A 19,223-nucleotide genomic window follows, 5' to 3' on the forward strand; every position below is an offset into this window, starting at 1 on the left:
TAGCTATAAAACCCTAAGTTGGACTCAGAAGGCATTGCGATTTCCACGTTTTCCAACTTTGCATTCGATCGCCGTCGCCTGAGAAAATATACCGGTCAAGAGGGAAGCATGAACGTGGCATTACGGTCTTCTGGCTGTGTGCAGCACGTGCAAAGGGCAGTCATGGTTATGGCCTATCAAGTATCATACGCGACCCGTGGGTGCTGCCAGTTCGCACGTGCGTTCTTTTATTGTCGATCAGTAATCGGTAATACCGTATTTCTTTATAAATATGGACTTCCGTTCGCGGGCAGCCTTTCTCGATCCCAAGCTTTGGAAATTTCAATTTATAGGATTTCGATTCATTTCTGCTTGGTGTGGCGGTTGAAACTGAATTATAGCAACGTTCGAACCTCGGGGCATGGTCTGCAGATTTAGTCTTTCGAGGTTTTGGAATTCGTTATAGAAGTGGTTTGAGGCGGTAAAGCGTCCGAGCTGCAAGATGGCTTCTGAGGAGGAGAAGCGCAAACAGGAAGATAGCAGTCGCAGTTCATGGCCATACAACCCAACCCACATAGAAAAGGAAGGCGAAGAGATGAAGGTCTGGGGAATTCTCTTGTTCGGCCTGATCGGCGCCTCCGCCACAACAATTGCCGTATGTTGTTTTCTTATGTCTTCATCATCTCCTTGGTTTCATTTCTGTATTTTCTTTCCTCCTACCCCTACTTTTGGTTCTCTCTTATTCAGTCATCCTCTCTTTTATCTGATGCTTAATTTGGGAAATTTAGTTCATTTAGTCTTTGTTGATTTATATATCATATTAGGTGTCCATGTAGCAATGACTCAGGTTCAGCCATTGGCAATTATTAGTTGGGCTGGTATTGGTTGAAATCAACGCTGAAAATCTGAACTTTAGCTGAAGAATTCTACTTGGTGAAGAAAACCCTTAAACATTGAATATTCCTCAAATCAAATGCCATATTGTTTCAACCAATGTAGAAGCTGGAAGTCTCTGAAATTCGAACCTTTTGGTTGAATTTTTGAACCATGGAGAAAGTTAACCCTTATTCTTCATTACATGCGTAAATTGCTGGTTAATGTCACCGTAAGAACATGCCTTTTGCCCCACTTTTATTTTGTGAACGTTATAAATCTTAGAGATCAATGAATGGGTTGATTCAGGATGACTTAAAACTTCTTAAATGTTTAGTTTTTTAATTGCCAAGAATGATTCCTATTATGACCATTTCACATTTTAAAATGAATAAAATTGGTTTAGTATCCTCCAAATTTGTAACAACTTTTGGAAAGACCATTCTGATGGTTTCAGTTACTTGCTAGGTTGGACAATTGCGGAGATCAATTCACTGGTTTTACACACAGGTACACATGTTGTGTAATTGGTACTTATGAATATACCATTAGATTTGTCTTCTTTTCATGCTAGCACTTCAGTAAAATAATGTTCCCCTAGTTTGATTGTAGAGGGTGAAGTGGTGGTGGTCTTTAGGTATGAGATGGTTGATAAACACAGTGGCATTTGATGGAAATATGACCTGGGTTAGTTGTACGATTGCCAATGAGGCTGTAACTAGTTAACTAGAATTCAGGATTTCAGATGTTTTATTTGGACAAGGCAATGTATCGAGATGTAGCTTCTCCTTTTCTCATGTAATGCATTCTTTTTCATTCTGTATAATATCTCTGCTGCTTAGCTGACCCAATTAGTTGTATTTGAGGCTGTGTATTTGTTGTTGTGCTGTCTCTGCTGCTGAGTAGGCTGTGTTACATTTTTTGATTGATATACTTCTATTCTAATCAGAAAAGGGAAAAAATTGAAAAAGAAACACGAAAAGTTCTCTCTCTTACTATAGTTTCAGTTTGCTTCACTGGTGTAGTCAGTGAATTTTCAAAGTGGGAAAGTACAATAAGTAATTATATACTTAGGGAAGAAGGTGCAATGCTCAACTTCAAAAAATAGACTTTAGAAAAACTTTGGCTCTTTCCTGAAGATGACAAGAAGAGATAAAAAAGAAGCAGAATGTGAATTAAGTGAAGTGGTTTTGGCAGTTTCAACTCCCACAGGAGCAGGTTCAAAATGTCTTGGTATCTCTAGGGACCCAAGATGAAATAAATTGTTTCTGGGGAGAGGGTTCCCTGAAAGGTAGCATGTCAGGTGGGCAGTTTGGTGGCCAATGGGAGCATGTGCATAAGCATCAGCAGGGTCGAGTAGGGTAGTCATTTCCCATCAGTCAGTCTGGGTGTAGGTGCTGCACTGCCTTTGAGATTTCCCCCAAACCCCCTGATTTTTTACTCCTCTTAATATCTGGATTCCTGGTAAGAAAATTTAATTTCACAGATGTTGAGATTAATTTAAATAATGTAACAGGAAGTCACAATTTTAGTTTGAAACTGCAGCTAAAGATATCAAACTGATAAATAATGTTCTTTTATACTTGCTGTTCATGAATTCTATGCATTTTGCTTGCATCTTCATGATATCAAACTGATATGGTCTTCTTCTTTTACATGCTATGTGTGTTTGTGTGTGTGTGTTAATGTGCTTCACGGCTTCTTTTTTCACTCCCAGTTGAAACACTTAAAATCTAGCTATAATTTGGACTTTAAATGTATTCAAACTATGGTTAAATTTGTTTGTCTGGTTGAACTTCTGTCTGTTTGTTAGCTTCAAACTTTAAGCTTATTGATCATGTTTGTTATTTGACAAATAAAGCTATCTAGCTTGAAGGGTGCAACTGGTGGTCCATTCCGTTCAAGTTTCAGGGAGGAAGCATGGAAGCGATATAATCGTAGAATGAAAGAGGAATATGAAGATGAAATGGAGAGAGTGGTGAGCCTGCATTTCATTAACCTTATTTTTTGCTCTGTATATATTTTGTTTAATGCTAGAGTACTCAATGAAAACTTGTATTGTTTAGATTGACACTATTATTTATTCTGAGTAATTGGTTGGAAGGATCTAGTTAATGTGAAATTATGTATTCTTTTGATATGCTTATCTGTTATGTCAGAATCACAAAAGACTATCCTGTTTAGCTGTAAAGCTGCAATTCAGATATAGTTTTAAAATACATGGAATCTTTTAACTTGGGAAAGATCCATTTTTAAAAGCACTAAATAGTTTTTCTTGTCCAGCAATGGAACTGGTGTGATTACTTTTGTGACAGGATTAAAGGAATGTAAACATCTGTTAGATGTTGGGGTGCTGAATGCTAACAAGCTGTGGGTTTCTTTGTGCTTCAGAGGAGGTTATTGGTTTTCATTCCAGATATGACATAGTAGGAAAAAGCACTTTGGCTATATAAAGGCTGAGCCAATTTAATTTGTTGCAACTCTTAAAGGTTGTAGCTAGTATAATACAGAAAGATTTAGGGGGAATACTTTTTATTGATTTGCACCAACTTTGTGTTATATCTACTTTGTCTTGATGACTTTTCAAAATAAAACAGTAAATCCTGGATCGATAGCTGCATATTCAAACTAATATATTTTCTGCTACCGCTTTGTTATTTAACTTTCTCCAATCATATCTGGATGCCTCCCTTTTCTTTTTGTATATGGGTGGGGGCAAATACTGGATCGTACCACAACCCCAGGTTCCAAAACTTTCAATGTGGTCATTCCAGGCTCACAAGAGACAAAGAACTAGAATTGAATGAGTCTAGCCAGCTTAAAAAATATAAGTACATTTTAAGACCCCTGATATGGAAAATGTTAAGATATGTGTCACGTTGGGGGTTTGTTCCAACGTGACGTAGTAAGTTTCTATATATAGACTTTAGTTAGTTTAATCTTGAAATTAGGGTTAGACTAAGATACTAAGATTTCTAGTTCTAATGCTGTAAATTGGTTTATTGAATATTGAGGTGGGGTGAATAAGTCTATGAGTCTTTTCTCATTTTTTGTCCCTAGTTTTCTTTCTTTTAGTTTGGTTTTTTTATATTATATATATATATATATATATATATTATATATTATATTTTTTTATTTTTTTTTTTTTTTTTTTGTCAGGGGGGGGGGGGGGGGGGGAGGGGGGGGGGAGGGGGGGGGGGAAAGGGGGGGGGGGGGGGGGGGGGGGGGGGGGGGGGGGGGGGGGGGGGGGGGGGGGGGGGGGGGGGGGGGGGGGAGGGGGGGGGGGTTTTTAAAAAAAGGGTTTTTTTTTTTTTGGTGGGGGGGGGGGGGGGGCCCCCCCCCCCCCCGCCCCCGCCCGGCAGGGAAGGGGCAAAAAAATAATTTCCCCCGGTTTGATGTGGGGGGGTTTTCCTTCTATATATAGACTTTAGTTAGTTTAATCTTCAAATTAGGGTTAGACTAAGATACTAAGATTTCTAGTTCTAATGCTGTAACATTGAGTTTATTGACATAATTGATGGTGTTGGCAGTAGATTATTAAGTATCTATGACTCAGTCTTCCCATTCTCAATTTTCTTGTCCCTAGTTCCTTCTCTTCTTCTTAAGATTCTGGTTTATATATATATATATATATATATATATTTTGTTAAAGAAAGATTGTCAGGGACTAATTGGTAAAGAAGTTGGAAGAAAAGGGCTTTTCTGGAATGTCAAATTATAATGGTGGGGAAAAAGAGGCACTTTTATATGTTTTAAAAAACAATTCACTTTTTTTCCTCACATTAAACATGAGAACTCTCAGAGAGCAAAACCTGTTTCAATTGAGAGAACACTCTTATACGAACACCAGTCGGTTTGAAGTTTTAGGACCCAGTTGCTAATCTATGGCCCTACAGAACATTGGCAATCACTCACTTGAAACAGCTATTAGAATATTGATAAAGTCTTGTTGGAATCAGAGGAAGAGCTAGCTTCAAAACCAGTTTTGTAGTCTGGTTTGATGTCTCACAGAGAGTCTTTAGGGATTGAAGATTCTGGGATCTGAAGGGCCCAACAGACGGCAACTTATTCCTAAGATCTTATACCAAACAGGGTCTGATATGGTGGGGTGCAGATATTCTTCATGGTTCTGGCAGTAATGCCCAACAAAGGAAAGAAACAGGAACAGAAATTTAAGGGAAAGAATATGAGAGTGAGAATAAATAACAATAACCTAGGCAAGGAGAATAAAGGATAAATGGGAATCTCACCTGAGAAAGAGGTAGAGGAGAAGGAAGCAATCTGTTAATTGGCCTTGTGCCAATTGTAGCTCTTAGCAGCATACAAGAACCATAAACTTCCTTCAGTATATAACTCTACTGTATAATCTGATGTAAGACCAAATATCAAAGGGTAACAGTCCCAGATAACCCTCAAAACTGAATTAGTAACTCATAGCAGAATTAGAATGTTTTGTTACAGAACCAATATGTAATTCAACTGTCCCTAGGTCCATTGGTGCTTGTATGACGGAGAAGCACTGCAAAAAATCCTGATCAATTTGGGTAGCTGAATTGGGATATATGGCCCCAACACCAAAATAGAATGTTTGAGAAAAAGCTGCAACTTGACTACCAAAACGGATCTAGGTATAGGGCTTAGGGTGCTGAAGCTTTGCCGCAATTTGATGTGAATCTGATGGACAGGAGTGAAGATGGAGGATTTGGGGTTAGGGAGTAAACTTGCCAATGGGATGACTGCAATGGGAACCAAATGGAGGGTTTGGTGTTGTGAATTGGGTCTGAAAAGTCTCAATGGATTCTGTTGCATTATGGTGACTTATGGAACTTGGGAAGTTGCATTTCTATCTTCAGGAGCACTTGTAGCAGCCTCTGATTGGTAGTAGCAGCAGGACTTTATCTCAATGCGTGTCTTAAATCAAGGCTTCAACAGGGTCTCCAGCACAGTTGATTACTCACAGTTGCAGTCACAAAACACAACAGTCAAGGAGGATTGATTGCAAGAAAAGAAAGGGAGTAGGTATGGGTTATCTCAGCCCTGGGGCTCTCTCCAATAGCTATCTCAGCTGTTGAACATGGATTTGTCCATAAGCATGACAACATTGCCTGCAAATTTGATTTCGCCAAATGTCTGTTTCAATTAAAACTAGTGCCTAATAAGGGCTTAGGCAAGCTTACACTAAAAACAAGCTTATACTAAAAACAGAAACTACCACTAGTAACTAATGATAAAGAAATATAAGGTAACTAGAATTAGAAACTAGGCTTTATACATTACAGCAAACATGCAGTGAATAAAAAAATTAGGAATTAATAAATATAAAAACTAAAAAAAGGCTGTAATCATAAAAATAAAAACTAAACTGCAATAACATGCATAAATCTTTGTGTAATCAATCTTGTTCCCCACAAATCTTCTAGGAATATTCCTACTTTTGTCTATATGGGATTGTGATACTGCTCACATGAACAGTGTTTTAGTTTTTTTTTTCCCTTGGGAAGACGAGCTGGGCTGATCATGCAAACTTGAACTGGCCTTGTCTAGTGCTGATATATTTAGTCCTGGTCCTATGGTTTCTTATTATTCTTTTGTCCAGCCTTTCATTCTGTATCAAGTTGATTAATTATATCAAGCATAAGACTTAAACTGTTCATAACCTTAATCTACAAGCTTATTTGAATATTGAGTCTACGGTCTATTCGTACAATAGCTAACTATAGGAACAAAATAGTAATGTGCCAAAAGTTAAAAAAATGACGCTGTGATTAAGTAAACCCCCTAACTATCAGTAGCTTCCAAAAGCCAGGTTTGGACCTGGTTCTCCTGGGTTGATATGTCTGAAAAAGGTTGAGCCGGTCCAGCAATGGAAGCGCAGCTGCATCAAGATCCCTTCTGTTGCTTTCCGACTTTTTGCATGTTGGCCCCACTACTTGAAGCAACTATTCCTCCCTCACAAGGGATATGGAACTTCACTTCTGTTAGACATCTTCTAGTAGATGTAGATGTAGATTTTGTCAAAATTGCACTTGGCCTCAGAAAAACTTGAAAAGCCCTGCAACCCTTATTGAGTGATTTTTCTGTTTTTTTTTTTTTTTTTTTTGGGGGGGGGGGAGGATAAATAATTAAATTAAAAAAAACAAGGGAAATACAAAGAGAAGGGAAAAAGAGAAAGGGGAGGGGGACAACAGCCTATCAAGAGGAAGGCCGGAGGGAGAGGTGAGACTCTAGGAGCTAACAATAAGCCTATTCCCAGGGGAGCATCAACTGGGGGGGGGGGGGGGAATAGCAAGAAATCTGGAAGAGACATCAAAGCTGATGGCATTCCAAATCCTATCCAGAGGCCGGGATTCTGAAGTCCATCTCCTAAGATTGTGCTCTCACCACAAGTGTGGATGGTGGCTCCAAAGATTAGCTTACCAACTTGGTCACATAAGGAGGAACCATAAAAGTTTCTAAAAAACTAGGCCCTATCTCTAGCAAAACCATAGGAACGCCTAGACCTAGGCCAAATGGAAGCAAGGGCTTTCTCCCAAAGAGAACAGGAGAAAGGACATAAGAAGAAGAGGTGGTCGAGGTCCTTTGAACCATTCCAACAATGGATACAATGAGGGTTAACCAGGATATGGCGGCTAATGAGGAAGGATTGGGTGGGGAAGGCAAGGTTGAGGGCTCTCCAAATGGTGAGGGAATGGCGGGGGATGTGGCCTTTGAACCAGACCAAAGGAGCCCAAGGGATAGGGGGAGAGGGGGACCGAAGCAGGTTCCAGGTTAAAGAGATGGTGAAGGATTTGGTGGTGGAGGGGAGCCAAATAGTATTGTCACAAGCTAAGGTCACTAGGGGAGGGCTAATGAGGGTTAACCAAGATATGGCGGCTAATGAGGAAGGATTGGGTGGGGAAAGCAAGGTTGAGGGCTCTCCAAATAGTGAGGGAATGGCGGGGGATGTGGCCTTTGAACCAGACCAAAGGAGCCCAAGGGATAAGGGGGAGAGGGGGACCGAAACAGGTTCCATGTTGAAGAGATGGTGAAGGATTTGGAGGTGGAGGGGAGCCAAATAGTATTGTCACAAGCTGAGGTCACTAGGGGAGGGAGGGAGTTCTAGACTTGCGTGAGACTCGGGTGGGGGGGGGGAGACCAAGAACCGTTGGTAATGAAAGAGGAGAGGGGAGCGGTTTTGGGGATGCGAGTTTCGTAGGTAGTGCAAGGACCAATGAGAGTGAACAGGATACCCATTGGACCATGGATCAAACCAAAAAGATGCCATGGATCAAGCCAAAAAGACGTGGAGGAACCAGAGAAAATACCAATGAAAGATTGTATGAGTGGTACATTTATTTATCTCTCTTTACATCTCATCTCAGTATGTGGGTTTTGTTGCCAAAATCACCATACTTTCTACTACCGGTCTACAATGAAATATTGCGTTCTCTCAAGTAGAAAGGATCTGGGAAGATGATCTTAATATGTGCTTGTCTTTGACTGTAATGCTGGTAAAGGAAATATTTGCTTAATATACATCAATTGCATGACAATCATTTATGCTGCCATAGGATGTCATTGGAACTGTTCTATTTCTTGCATTCCATCATTATTATGACCTTTTTTTCCCTTCTAACCATGTATCATGACATCAAACTTTTCTACAAATGAAGCTGTAACAGAGTTATTTATCTGCTGGAGTTCTGAAATGAGCTGACTGTACACCTGTAGGATCAAACTGGATTGTAATCCAAAAATTTTAAGTGTACCTGGTCAGACCTTTATCAAGAGAGCACGGCATGTTGGTGCTCCCTGAACGCCTTGCCTGTTATGCTTAGTTTTGAATACTAATATTTAAAAAGATCACTTCTTAGCTGTGTGAATACCAGATCTACTTTGTTATGAGCCGCAGTTCATGTTTAGAGGTTCAGATGTTGGCCTAGATATTTCTGTCATTGTGCTTTCGTCCCTATTTCATTTGGTTGACTGGGTTATGCTTTTTGTAGGAGCGTATAAGGCGTATGCAAAGTGTGTTTAACAGAGAACGGAATAAACATAAGAGGAGCTATGAGAGCTGGGGAGAAAATGGTCCAGGACAATATCATCAACATTTTCAGCGAAATGATTGGTATTGGAAGGCTGAAAAATCCTACAGAGAACAAAGGACTAATTCAAGAGCAACCCCCAAAGACGCTGGAAATGTTTCATTATCACATCACTACACAGTTTTGGGACTCAACAGGTAGTGATTAGGGTCTTGAGTGACCAGACTAGTCAATGGGATGAATTTTTTGATATAGCTTTGCTGTTTCACATGGGAACTTAAAGAATAGAGAACATACATAGTTGCTATAACTCCTGACCAAGAAATTGAAATAAATATTTTGGTAAGAAAAATAAAAAATTGAAGATTTTTACAAGATTCTGTGGAGCAATTAATGTTTGTTCCTTCAGGACCACCTGTTGGGACTTGAAAGAAGCACAGGGCCAGTGGTCCAATAACCTTTGGGCCTTCTCTTATTGCTGGTTTTATAGTTTATTTGTTTTGTTGACCCCCCTTGCTAAGTGCTAAACTCTTTATTGCTCCTTGGGATACGACATTGCATGATGGCTCCTCATTATATCATTGGAGTATTTTGTCCATAGGTGGTTTATTTTGATGCTTTATTTACTTGTCTTTAAACTGCGTGTAGGTAGGATTATAAACGATAAAGAGCAAAGATACACATATTTGATATCAGATCACATAGTTTAGCAGATAGCAGCTTAAGCATCCAACACGTCTCTATCTGAATGTTGCATCCAGTAAATAAAACAAAAACTAGATATCAATTGGATCAAAAGTGCATGTAGCTGTTGCCTGTCAGCCTAAGTAAATGTTTGGCTATTGATAAATGGTCTGCTATTTGTCTGTCGTTCTCTGATCTGATTTGGATGATATTCAGCAGTTGACAGCAGAACTTGTAGGTTGAATATTCTGTATTTGTTGTTCTTCTAATTAAATTGGACAATATTATTCATTTTGAGAAAACTATGTCAAGGAATTGAAAATGTGTAAGTGGAGTAAGTAAAATCATGTCAAGGAGTTGGAAATATGTGGAATAAATATATTTTCATGAGTGTTTAGGTATGCTTCTAGTTGATAAGTGTTACTTCTACTGACTGCTTCTTAGTGAGTTTTCCACCTGGCTAGCCCGCTCTGCTGCTCTGACCTTTATAAATGGTTTCAAAGTTCATATAAAATAATCATTGCAAACCCAAATACCCTGTCTAAATTGGGATGGGTAGAGTCTAACTGTTTTTTATTATGGAGTAGATGCCCATTCCATCCTAAAAGCAATTCAGAACAAGAGAACATCAAGTTGCTTGCATGCACATACGTTGCTGAAGTAAGAAGCTCTGGAAGCAAAAATCCAGCTGTTGGCTTATTATTGCAGGCATTACATAATGCAGGAAAGCTTTAAGGAATGCTTAGGAGGTTGGTGCATGCTGATATGATACTAAACGGGATAATATTTTTTTACTTACATGCAGCCCTATGTGAACATCTTTAAGATGTGCCAAACTATCCCCCACCTTTCTTTTTGAAAAAAGTTATTTCAATACAGTGTGGATGATTTGTTGTACGCCTAATTCATGTTACCATCCCATATATAATGCAGTTGCACATCCATGGCTGCACTGGCCTGAGCTGTTTTGGAAACCCATGCCTAGAAGAATCAGGTCTGAACCTGGGTTATGGTCTATTTAGGGAGTTACCTTTTAATCCTATTTGTCAGTTGGTATTAATTATTTTCAGTTATTTTATTTCTTTTAGCAGTTGGAAAGTTGCATTGGAGTTTGTTCCAGGAACCTTCGGTTTATTGCATCTAGAACACCTCCAGTGCCTTGGGTCTCCTAGACACCATAATAAATATGAACTCATCCATCATTTTAGAGTTCGATTAGGTGATTTTCTTTCACTGTTATAAATGTAAACATGTACATCAAAATATTTGGTTTTTGGGATTGAACAGTATGAAATTTCAAATCTCTGAAGGAATTTTTTTTGGATGAATAAAGAAATATATTAATAATAGGGGAGGGGAAAACAAGCCTCTCACGGGGAGAGGCCTAAAGGAAGAGGTGAGACTTCAGGCACTAACAATTAGCCTATTCCTGGGAGAGTCAAACACTGGGGGATGAGGGAATAAAAAGAATTCTTGAAGAGACCTCAAAACAGATAGCCTTCCAAATCATATCGAGGGATCGAGATTTGGAAGACCAATGCCTGAGATTCGCTCCCACCATAGGTGGTGTATAATCGCACCAAACACTAGCTCTCTTCTCCCGTCTCTCTGCTCTATTCCCTCTCCTATGAGATCCGCTTTGCCATTCGTTCCCACAAAGCCAACAAGGCCCCTGGTCTTGATGGCTTCAATATGGGATTCTTCCTGGCCACTTGGGACTTCATTGAGCCCGATCTTATTCACGCTATTCGCAGCTTCTTCCTTAATCCTGCCCAACTCTCCACCATCAACAACTCCTTTCTCTGTCTTATCCCTAAAAAGCCTGGAGCCTCATCTCTCTCTGATTTTTGCCCCATCTCGCTTTGTAATCTCATCTATAAATTCATCTCCAAAGTCCTGGCCAATCGTCTTAAATTGGTTATCCCCTCTCTGGTTAGTCCCAATCAATCGGCCTTCATTGCCGGTCGGAGCATCTCTGATAATATTCTCCTCTGTGTTGAGATTATCCGTGGCTTTGATAGAGCTAGCCATTCACCTGCTGCTCTCATGAAGGTTGATCTTCATAAAGCCTTTGACTCTATTCGATGGGATTTCATCAGTGAAGTCCTTTCGACAATGGGCTTCCCCCCCCCCTTGTCCATTGGGTCGAGACTTGTATCTCTACCCCTCACTTCTCGGTCATCACTAATGGCTCCCTGGCTGGTTTCTTCGCTTCGCGTATTGGTATTCATCAAGGATGCCCCTTATCCCCTTACCTCTTTACCTTAGCATTGGAAGTGCTCTCCCGCCTCATTCAATCCAAAACTAATCAGATGCTCATTTCTCCCATTCCCAAGTGTCGCTCCCTTAAGCTCACCCACCTTGGCCTTTGCTGATGACCTCATGATTTTCTCTAAGGCTAACCACTCCTCCATCTCTTTTGTCCTCTCGATCCTCTCCCACTTCGAATCTCTATCGGGACTTAGAGTCAACTTTTAGAAATCCACCATCATTTTCTCGGGTATCTTTGATTCCTCTAGAGCCTCCCTCCTTGCGCTCTTTGGATTCAGCCCAGGCTCCTTCCCTGTGACCTATCTCGGTCTCCCCCTCATCCCTAGTAGGCTCACTCGCCACCACTGCTCCCCCATGCTTGATCATATTCGAAAGAAGCTACAACTCTAGAAGAGTAAGCTACTTTCGTTTGCTGGGAGAATGGTGCTTATCCGCTCTGTCCTCCAATCCTCCTACCTCTACTGGTGTGGTATTTTTCCTTGCCTAAATCTATCATCCATTCTCTGGAATCCATTTTCTGTGCTTTCCTTTGGAAGGGCTAGGAGTCTCCCGCTTCCTTCATCCTATTAGCTGGAAGTCAGTTTGACATCCCAAATTTGAGGATGGACTTGGTTTTTGCCGTATCTGTGATATGAATATGGCTTGTCTCATGAAACTCATTTGGAAGATTGCTTCCAAACATGATTCCATCTGGATTTCCTGGGTCTATTCCTACCTTCTCAAGACTGACTCGATTTGGACTGTTCCGCTCCCCTCCAATCCCTCCTGGATTTGGAGGAAGCTCCTGATTCTCCGTGGTCGTGCTCTCCCTGCCATTTCTATTAGTGTCTCAAATGGTATCTCCACCTCCTTTTGGCTTGACCCCTGGCATCCGATGGGTATCCTGTACACTCTTCTTGGCCCTAGAAACGTTTATAACACCCGTATCCCAAAATCCACTCCCCTTTCCACGTTCATCTCCTCTGGGTCTTGGTCCCCATCCCCCCACCCAAGTCTCACACAAGTTTGGAGCCCCCCCCCCCCCCCCCCTTTTCCCCCTCATCGATGACCGCATTACTTGGTTGCACCCCCACCCTACCCCCTTTTCTACTGGATTGGCTTGGAACCTCCTGAGAACCCCATCTCCCCCTATCCCTTGGTTCCCTCTTGTTTGGTTTAAAGGCCACATCCCTCGCCATGCCCTAATGCTTTGGAGAGTCCTTAGCCTTGCCCTACCTACCCAAGCTTTTCTCATTAGCCGTCACATCCCCGCCAACCCTAACTGTACCAACTGTTGGAATAGTTTAGAGGATATTGACCATCTTTTTTTTAGTTGCCCTATTTCCCGCTCTATTTGGTCCTATGCCCTTGCATCTATTTGGCCCAGATCACATCGTTCTTTTGTCTTTGCTCAAGATTGGAAATGGATCCTGAGAAATTTTGCCGGTACCTCTATATGTGACCATGTGGGTAAGCTTGTCTTTGCCGCCACTATTCACCATCTTTGGTGGGAGCGTAACATGCGAAGATGGACATCCAAATCCCATTCTAGAGATATGATTTGGAATGCCATCTACTTTGATGTTTCTTCTAGACTTCGGGCTCTTCCCCACCCCCCTATTGTGGATTCTCCAAGAAATAGGTTGATTGTTAGTTCTTGGAGTCTCTCAGCTTCTTTCTTGTCCCCTTCTTGATTGGGACTCCCCCCCTTATTTGTTCCCTTTGTAAGTGCTCTTTTGGCTTTTGGTAATTTAATTATTTATTCATCCCAAAAAAAAAAAAAAAAAAAAAACTCATAAGCATCAGGCCCAATCTCGAACAAAGCCATAAGAGCTCCTCAACCTAGGCCAAATGGAAGCAAGGGTTTTCTCCCAAAGAGATTGGGAGAAAGGGCAAAGGAAGAAAAGATGCTCAAGGTCCTCAGGACAATTCCAGTAAAGGTTCCAGATGGCTAATGAGGAAAGCTTGGGTAGGAAGGGCTAGGTTAAGGGCTCTCCAAAGGGTAAGGGAATGATGGGGAATGTGACCTTTAAACCATACTAGGGGGGCCCAAGGTGCAAGGGCAGAGGGGAGTCTATGGAGGTTCCAGACCAAGGAGGTGGGGACCATGAACCATTAGTGATGAAGGTAGAGAGGGGTGAGCTTTGGAATGCGGATATCATAGACAGAGTGGGGGCCAAGGAGGGTAAAGAGAATGTCCGGCAGATGCCAAGGGTCAAGCCAAAAGGAGGTAGAGGATCCGAAGGAGATTTGGGTTGAAATGGCAGGAAGAAGGAGAAGCTTTCTCTAGACCTAGGATGGGTTGGAGGGGATGGAAGCAGTCCAAATGGAATCAGACTTTAGCAAGTGAGAGTATACCCAAGAAACCCAAGTGGAATTATACCTGGAATTTTCTAGATGAGTTTTAGGAGACGGACAAGATTGATATCGGAGATACGCCGAATGCCCAAGCCCCTTTCAGATTTGGGATGATAGACAGAAGACTAGCTGATGGGATGGAGGAACCGGGGGACTCTTGACCTTTCCAAGAGGAAGGCACGACAAAGGGCCTCCATGGCCCTAATTGTGGCTTTAGGAATGGAGAAGATTCCACACCCATAGAGGTAGGAGGACTGAAGAACAGAGCGGATGAGCACTACTTGACCAGCAAAGGAGATGAGCTTTCCTTTCCAGAGTTGTAGCTTTTTCCTAATATGGTCAAGCATGGGAGAGCAGTGATGACAAGTGAGGCCGCCAGGGATAAAGGGGGAGGCCCGAGGTAGGTGACAGGGAAGGATCCCGGCTGAAATCCAGTGAGGAGGAGAAGGGAGGAGCGGACAGAATCAATAACTCCAGAAAGAAACAGGGAGGAAATTTCAAAAATCTGAAAGTTAGGCTGCTGTTTGGGTGACCTGATGGTTGCTTAGTTCCTTTTCTTCTTCTCTCCAAGAATCAGGTCTACTTTCTCCTTAAAAGGTTATATGATATTGTCTTTTCCTCCTTGTTATGCTTCTCTTTTGATTGTGATGTTTCTTCCTGGTTTATCACTGTTTCTTCTTTTTCCCTTGCTACTGTGGTAATACTGGGTCTTCCACAAATCATTAAAACTCAATTGAGTTTTCACTGATCAGGCAGAGACTTGGAGGCTTTCATCTTCTATTCTGGGACAACTTAATTGTAGAGTTTGAGGGTATAATACCATCTAAAATAAACCTCTAAATCAAGTTCCAAGTTTGGGATTATTATTGCTTGCACCCAAGAGGGCAGACAGGTGTTATTCTCTAATTAAAATTTTTGGTTTGTTGATGGTTGCGTGAACTTTAGTTGAGAATTAGTTAATGACCTTTTTCAATGTTTACACACAAGGGTCGATTTCTTGTTAATTGTCCCAGGCCCTTAATTTCTGATTATCTCTAATTAATCCTTCAATTTCACTGAATTCCTTATTGTTACGTTCCTGTTTTTCCCTCCGGACTCTGTTTATTGATCTAAAGGATCATAGATTGCTACAGAAATTACATGATTCTTATACTGTTATTTGAGTTTTTATTAGCTTTGGTGGGCCCATAACCACCTAAGATTGGTTTTTTCAGCCTGAGGTTGCATACTTGCATTAGTATAAGTATCTGTAGATGCTTCATTATACTCATCCTATGAAGCTACTAAAGCTAAATTAAAATTCAAAATAATTGGAAATGCCATCAGATATCAGGCAGAACCTATCATATGCTGTAGCACAAGTAAATCGTACTTCTAAAAAAAAACAAATAATAAATTGGTCATAGCCGAATTGACAAATATTTTTGTATGTGAAAGTCTTAATAGCCGAGTTAATTGGGATAGGAGTGAGTTTTTGTTTTTCTTTTTTTTTCTTGGGAGGAGGGGAGGGGGGGGGGGGGAGGGTGTTTGTGTAAGGAGAGGGAGAGGTTGGAGGGGATTGGTTGCTGTTGTGGAATGATCAACATTGTAAGTGCTGCATTTTTGGGTCTTTAGATTTTCTACTGGGAATCAACTATAATTATGGAGAAATTACTTCTGGAGGAAAAAAGTCCTGACTGAATGTGATTATGGGAAATGTGTTGGTGTAATTGCTATTTCGATAATGTATGGATATTTTTATAGTATTTTAAGCCGGACAGCTCCCTGGGAAAGGTGTAGTGATTATTCTCTTTGAACATTTTGTCAGATGACAGTTTATTTCCTGCATTCTTTTTGAGACAGCAATGTGATGTGAATTTCTGATTAATTTGTTTTCCATTTCATTGCAATGTTTTTCTCTCGATTATTTTAATAATTTTTTTCTTTTTTATTGTTGCATTTTAATAGGTGGCCATCAAAGCCATACTCTGACACAGAGGTTAAGGTATTCATACATTTCTTTTCATTTTTTATTTTGACATTGTACTACCCTCCATTTGCAGTTTAGAGCATAGTTTCATTTTCATTATTATGTCAGTTAAAAATTTGTTTTCGGCAAAAGATTGTTAAGACTGGCTATCTTGGCAGGCAGCCGACTTTGACCACCTGGAGAGGTGATCTAGCAACTGAGTTAGAACCATTGGATATTGAGAGAATAATTTAGATTGGCCTTGTATTGTAATCCTCGAATTCAATAAGATACATGCTTATCCATGCATCCCTATAGTTTTAAGCCAATCATTATGTTTTGCATTCTCTCCAGAATCCCTAATTTTCCAATACTTTGATCATAATGTGCTACATAAAAATAAAAATAAAAAAACACTGAGATTCTATACAGAAGATGCGGCTGCATTTTTCTGACAGGGAAAACGTAATGATAAAAAAAGGCGACCCCACTGCCAAAGGATTCTGCACAAGTGGAGCTTTACCCCAGCAATTTTTGTTGAGATGCTGTTTCAATGTCTTAACTTCAGGCAACAACTAGGGCCACTGACCATTGCCCCAAGGCCCACCCTTGGGAAATAGAATAATAGCACCACATAATAAGTCAAGTAATGATCAATAGTTGAATGGGAAAACGTATCCATAACTTAATACCATATGCTGAACACAACTACAGCACATGATCACAAGTTTTCTTTTTATTTTTAAAGGATGCCACATGGGACAGGAAGAAGAAAATAAAAACAGAAGTAATGTGGAGCAGAGGTGGGATTCAGTGGCCAGAGTTGTCAGTGGAGATTAAATAGACTCATTGATCCGTGGTTTCCTCAGTTTTTTCTGAATACATACACCCTTTCTTTTCTAAAATGTTTCACGTAGTAATTTTAAGCTTTTCACTGCATTATACCCCTGCACACAACCCAATTGAAGTGCTAGAAACAACACCATTTTATTCAAACCAACTGTTTTTATTTTGTATTATATTATATATTATATTATTTTTAAATATCATTTATCTTGTTTGCCCGGTTTTTAGTGAAGGTTTATCTTACTTGGTGAATTGATTGGAGCATGTGAAAGCCACTTCATTTGCGAGTCATGGCATGATACTTCGAAAGAGCATTGCTGGGCTCACCATGCATTCACTTGTTAAAACTTATGCTGATTGGAGTTTTTATATTCATGTTGCCTGGAGGCTGTGGAATTCAAGGGATAAGCAGTAGTGAATATAGTCTACAACATTGTCAATCTTAATGGGGGTATTAGTTCTTAAAATTATGGAAGGTAAAAATCCAAATAACCCAAACGGGCAGAAGGGATGTTATGTGGTGAATTGTACTCTCTGAGCACGGTAGTATGGGTGTGATCCATTCTTGAATAGCTCATTGCCTAGTTATTATTGTCATCTTTATTCAGCTTATTTGATCACTATCTTGCATGATAAAAATAGATCTTGTTTCTTCATTGCATATCTTTCATGTCCTTGTAAACTGTTATTTCCAGACAGCTTTCAGAGCAAAGGCAATGGAGTGCCACCCTGATCAAAACAAGGATAATAAAGGTTAGCATCTTCTGACTGTGAATCTGATAATATTTCGTTGTATAGCTTAGTTTCACTTGCACTGGTGCAGTAATTAATTTGTTTTGATCGGCTGGTGCTTGCCATGCAGAGGCTGCTGAAGCAAAGTTCAAAGAGGTGCTCCTGTCCTATGAAGCGATAAAATCAGAGAATAAGAATGAGAAGCGCTAGTCAAATAAAAACCAACACCGTTGGAAGAGTTGAAGGATTTTATGTTTGTTCTCACATCCAATCCTTGGTGGTGATAAATTTTTCCAGAGCTAAACGTTATGTAGCTTCAGATGCTTTGGTGATTCAATATGTAAAATTCAGTTGATCAGCAAGCTGCCGTGAATGTGAGAATTGGGCCACTATATACATATTCATATGTGGGCAGGTTTTTTCTGTTATACTGATGCTGGTTAGGTATGGAAATTCATTGTAATATGTGTAGAAAGTAAATCCAATATTAGAGGAAATTTTGCTAATCCTCTGTCACACATGCGTGGAAACTGACTCTAAATCACAGGACAGCAGATAAGAAGTGAATAATTATTTATGGATGTCAATGAGACGGAAGTTCTTTGAAGCATTTAGAAACAGCTACCCTGTTTTACCGTTGCAAGGGAAGTATGTGAGTCGTCTTTGGTTACCGAGTCTTTACAAGTAGACCATTCCCATCCAGAGTTTTTGATTTGTTTTGGAGTGATAGATCTTGGGAATACTTCTGTTCATCTGTCCATTTACCTACTGTTAGAGTAAACCATCTTGTGTTTTTTGTCCAACTGAAGAACCACGGGGTTGGGAAGAACAGAGATCCCTCAACCATGGAATGGAACATGGTCAAGCTGTTAGCCTGAAAAAAAAATCACTTTTGGGTCTTTCTCATACCTAGAAGCTGAGCTAAGAGGAGTAGAAGCAGCAAAAATCAAGCGTGAGTTGGTTCACAACAGTCTTCTCCATGTATGGAGGCTGCTGAGCTACAAGGATTTGAAGCTGCCAAAAATTGGTGGTGCCACTAAAGGAGAGGCATTTCACATTTGAGCCCGGTGGAAGGAGCCAAGTAAGACTTCAGTAAATAAAACCATTTGGAATTGGGGCTGCTCTGCTCAAGCCATGCACCTCCTCCTGCATAGTACAGAAACAAGCAATTCTATATCAATTCATTCCAATTGCAGAGCGTCAGCTCCACTTTGACCTCGATGACCTGAACAACATCGACGACGATGAGCCCTCCTCTTTCTTCCATCTTCCTTCTCTTAGGCTTTTTCTTTCAAGTCCCTCTCATCTTGTCTTTTAGACATCTTGAAGGTAATATGTCCATCTGCAGCCATCTTCCTCACTTTCTTTCTAATCTGTCTGCTGCTATCTGTCTACTGTAAAGCTTCCTAAGACCTCGCATTAGCTTCGCAAAGGTATCAGGCTGAGGCATGATCCCAGCATTCATCATGTCTAAACAGTAGGAGAAACCTTCCTTCACATGCCCATTTGAGAAGAATGCATGAATCAAA

The 19,223-nt window shown here is 40.5% G+C and overlaps 1 protein-coding gene across 2 annotated transcripts; it reads left to right on the forward strand.

The window, feature by feature from the left end:
• The first annotated feature begins 271 nt into the window (after positions 1 to 271).
• LOC149017688 (uncharacterized) lies at positions 272 to 18,619 on the forward strand. Of its 2 annotated transcripts, XM_089152013.1 has the most exons (7): positions 272 to 634; positions 1,321 to 1,362; positions 2,714 to 2,830; positions 8,838 to 9,073; positions 16,116 to 16,152; positions 17,658 to 17,715; positions 17,825 to 18,619. In XM_089152013.1, the coding sequence occupies exons 1-7, from the start codon at positions 482 to 484 to the stop codon at positions 17,902 to 17,904; spliced, it is 723 nt and encodes a 240-aa protein (XP_089008139.1). In that variant the 5' UTR covers positions 272 to 481; the 3' UTR covers positions 17,905 to 18,619. The 2 variants fall into 2 exon arrangements, with proteins under 2 accessions (XP_089008139.1, XP_089008140.1); XM_089152014.1 differs by lacking the exon at positions 1,321 to 1,362.
• Positions 18,620 to 19,223: the final 604 nt, after the last annotated feature.

The sequence above is a fragment of the Hakea prostrata genome, chromosome 4 (genome assembly GCF_041222555.1).
Source record: "Hakea prostrata isolate BN-2017 chromosome 4, UWA_Hpros_2, whole genome shotgun sequence".
Lineage (NCBI taxonomy): Eukaryota > Viridiplantae > Streptophyta > Magnoliopsida > Proteales > Proteaceae > Hakea > Hakea prostrata.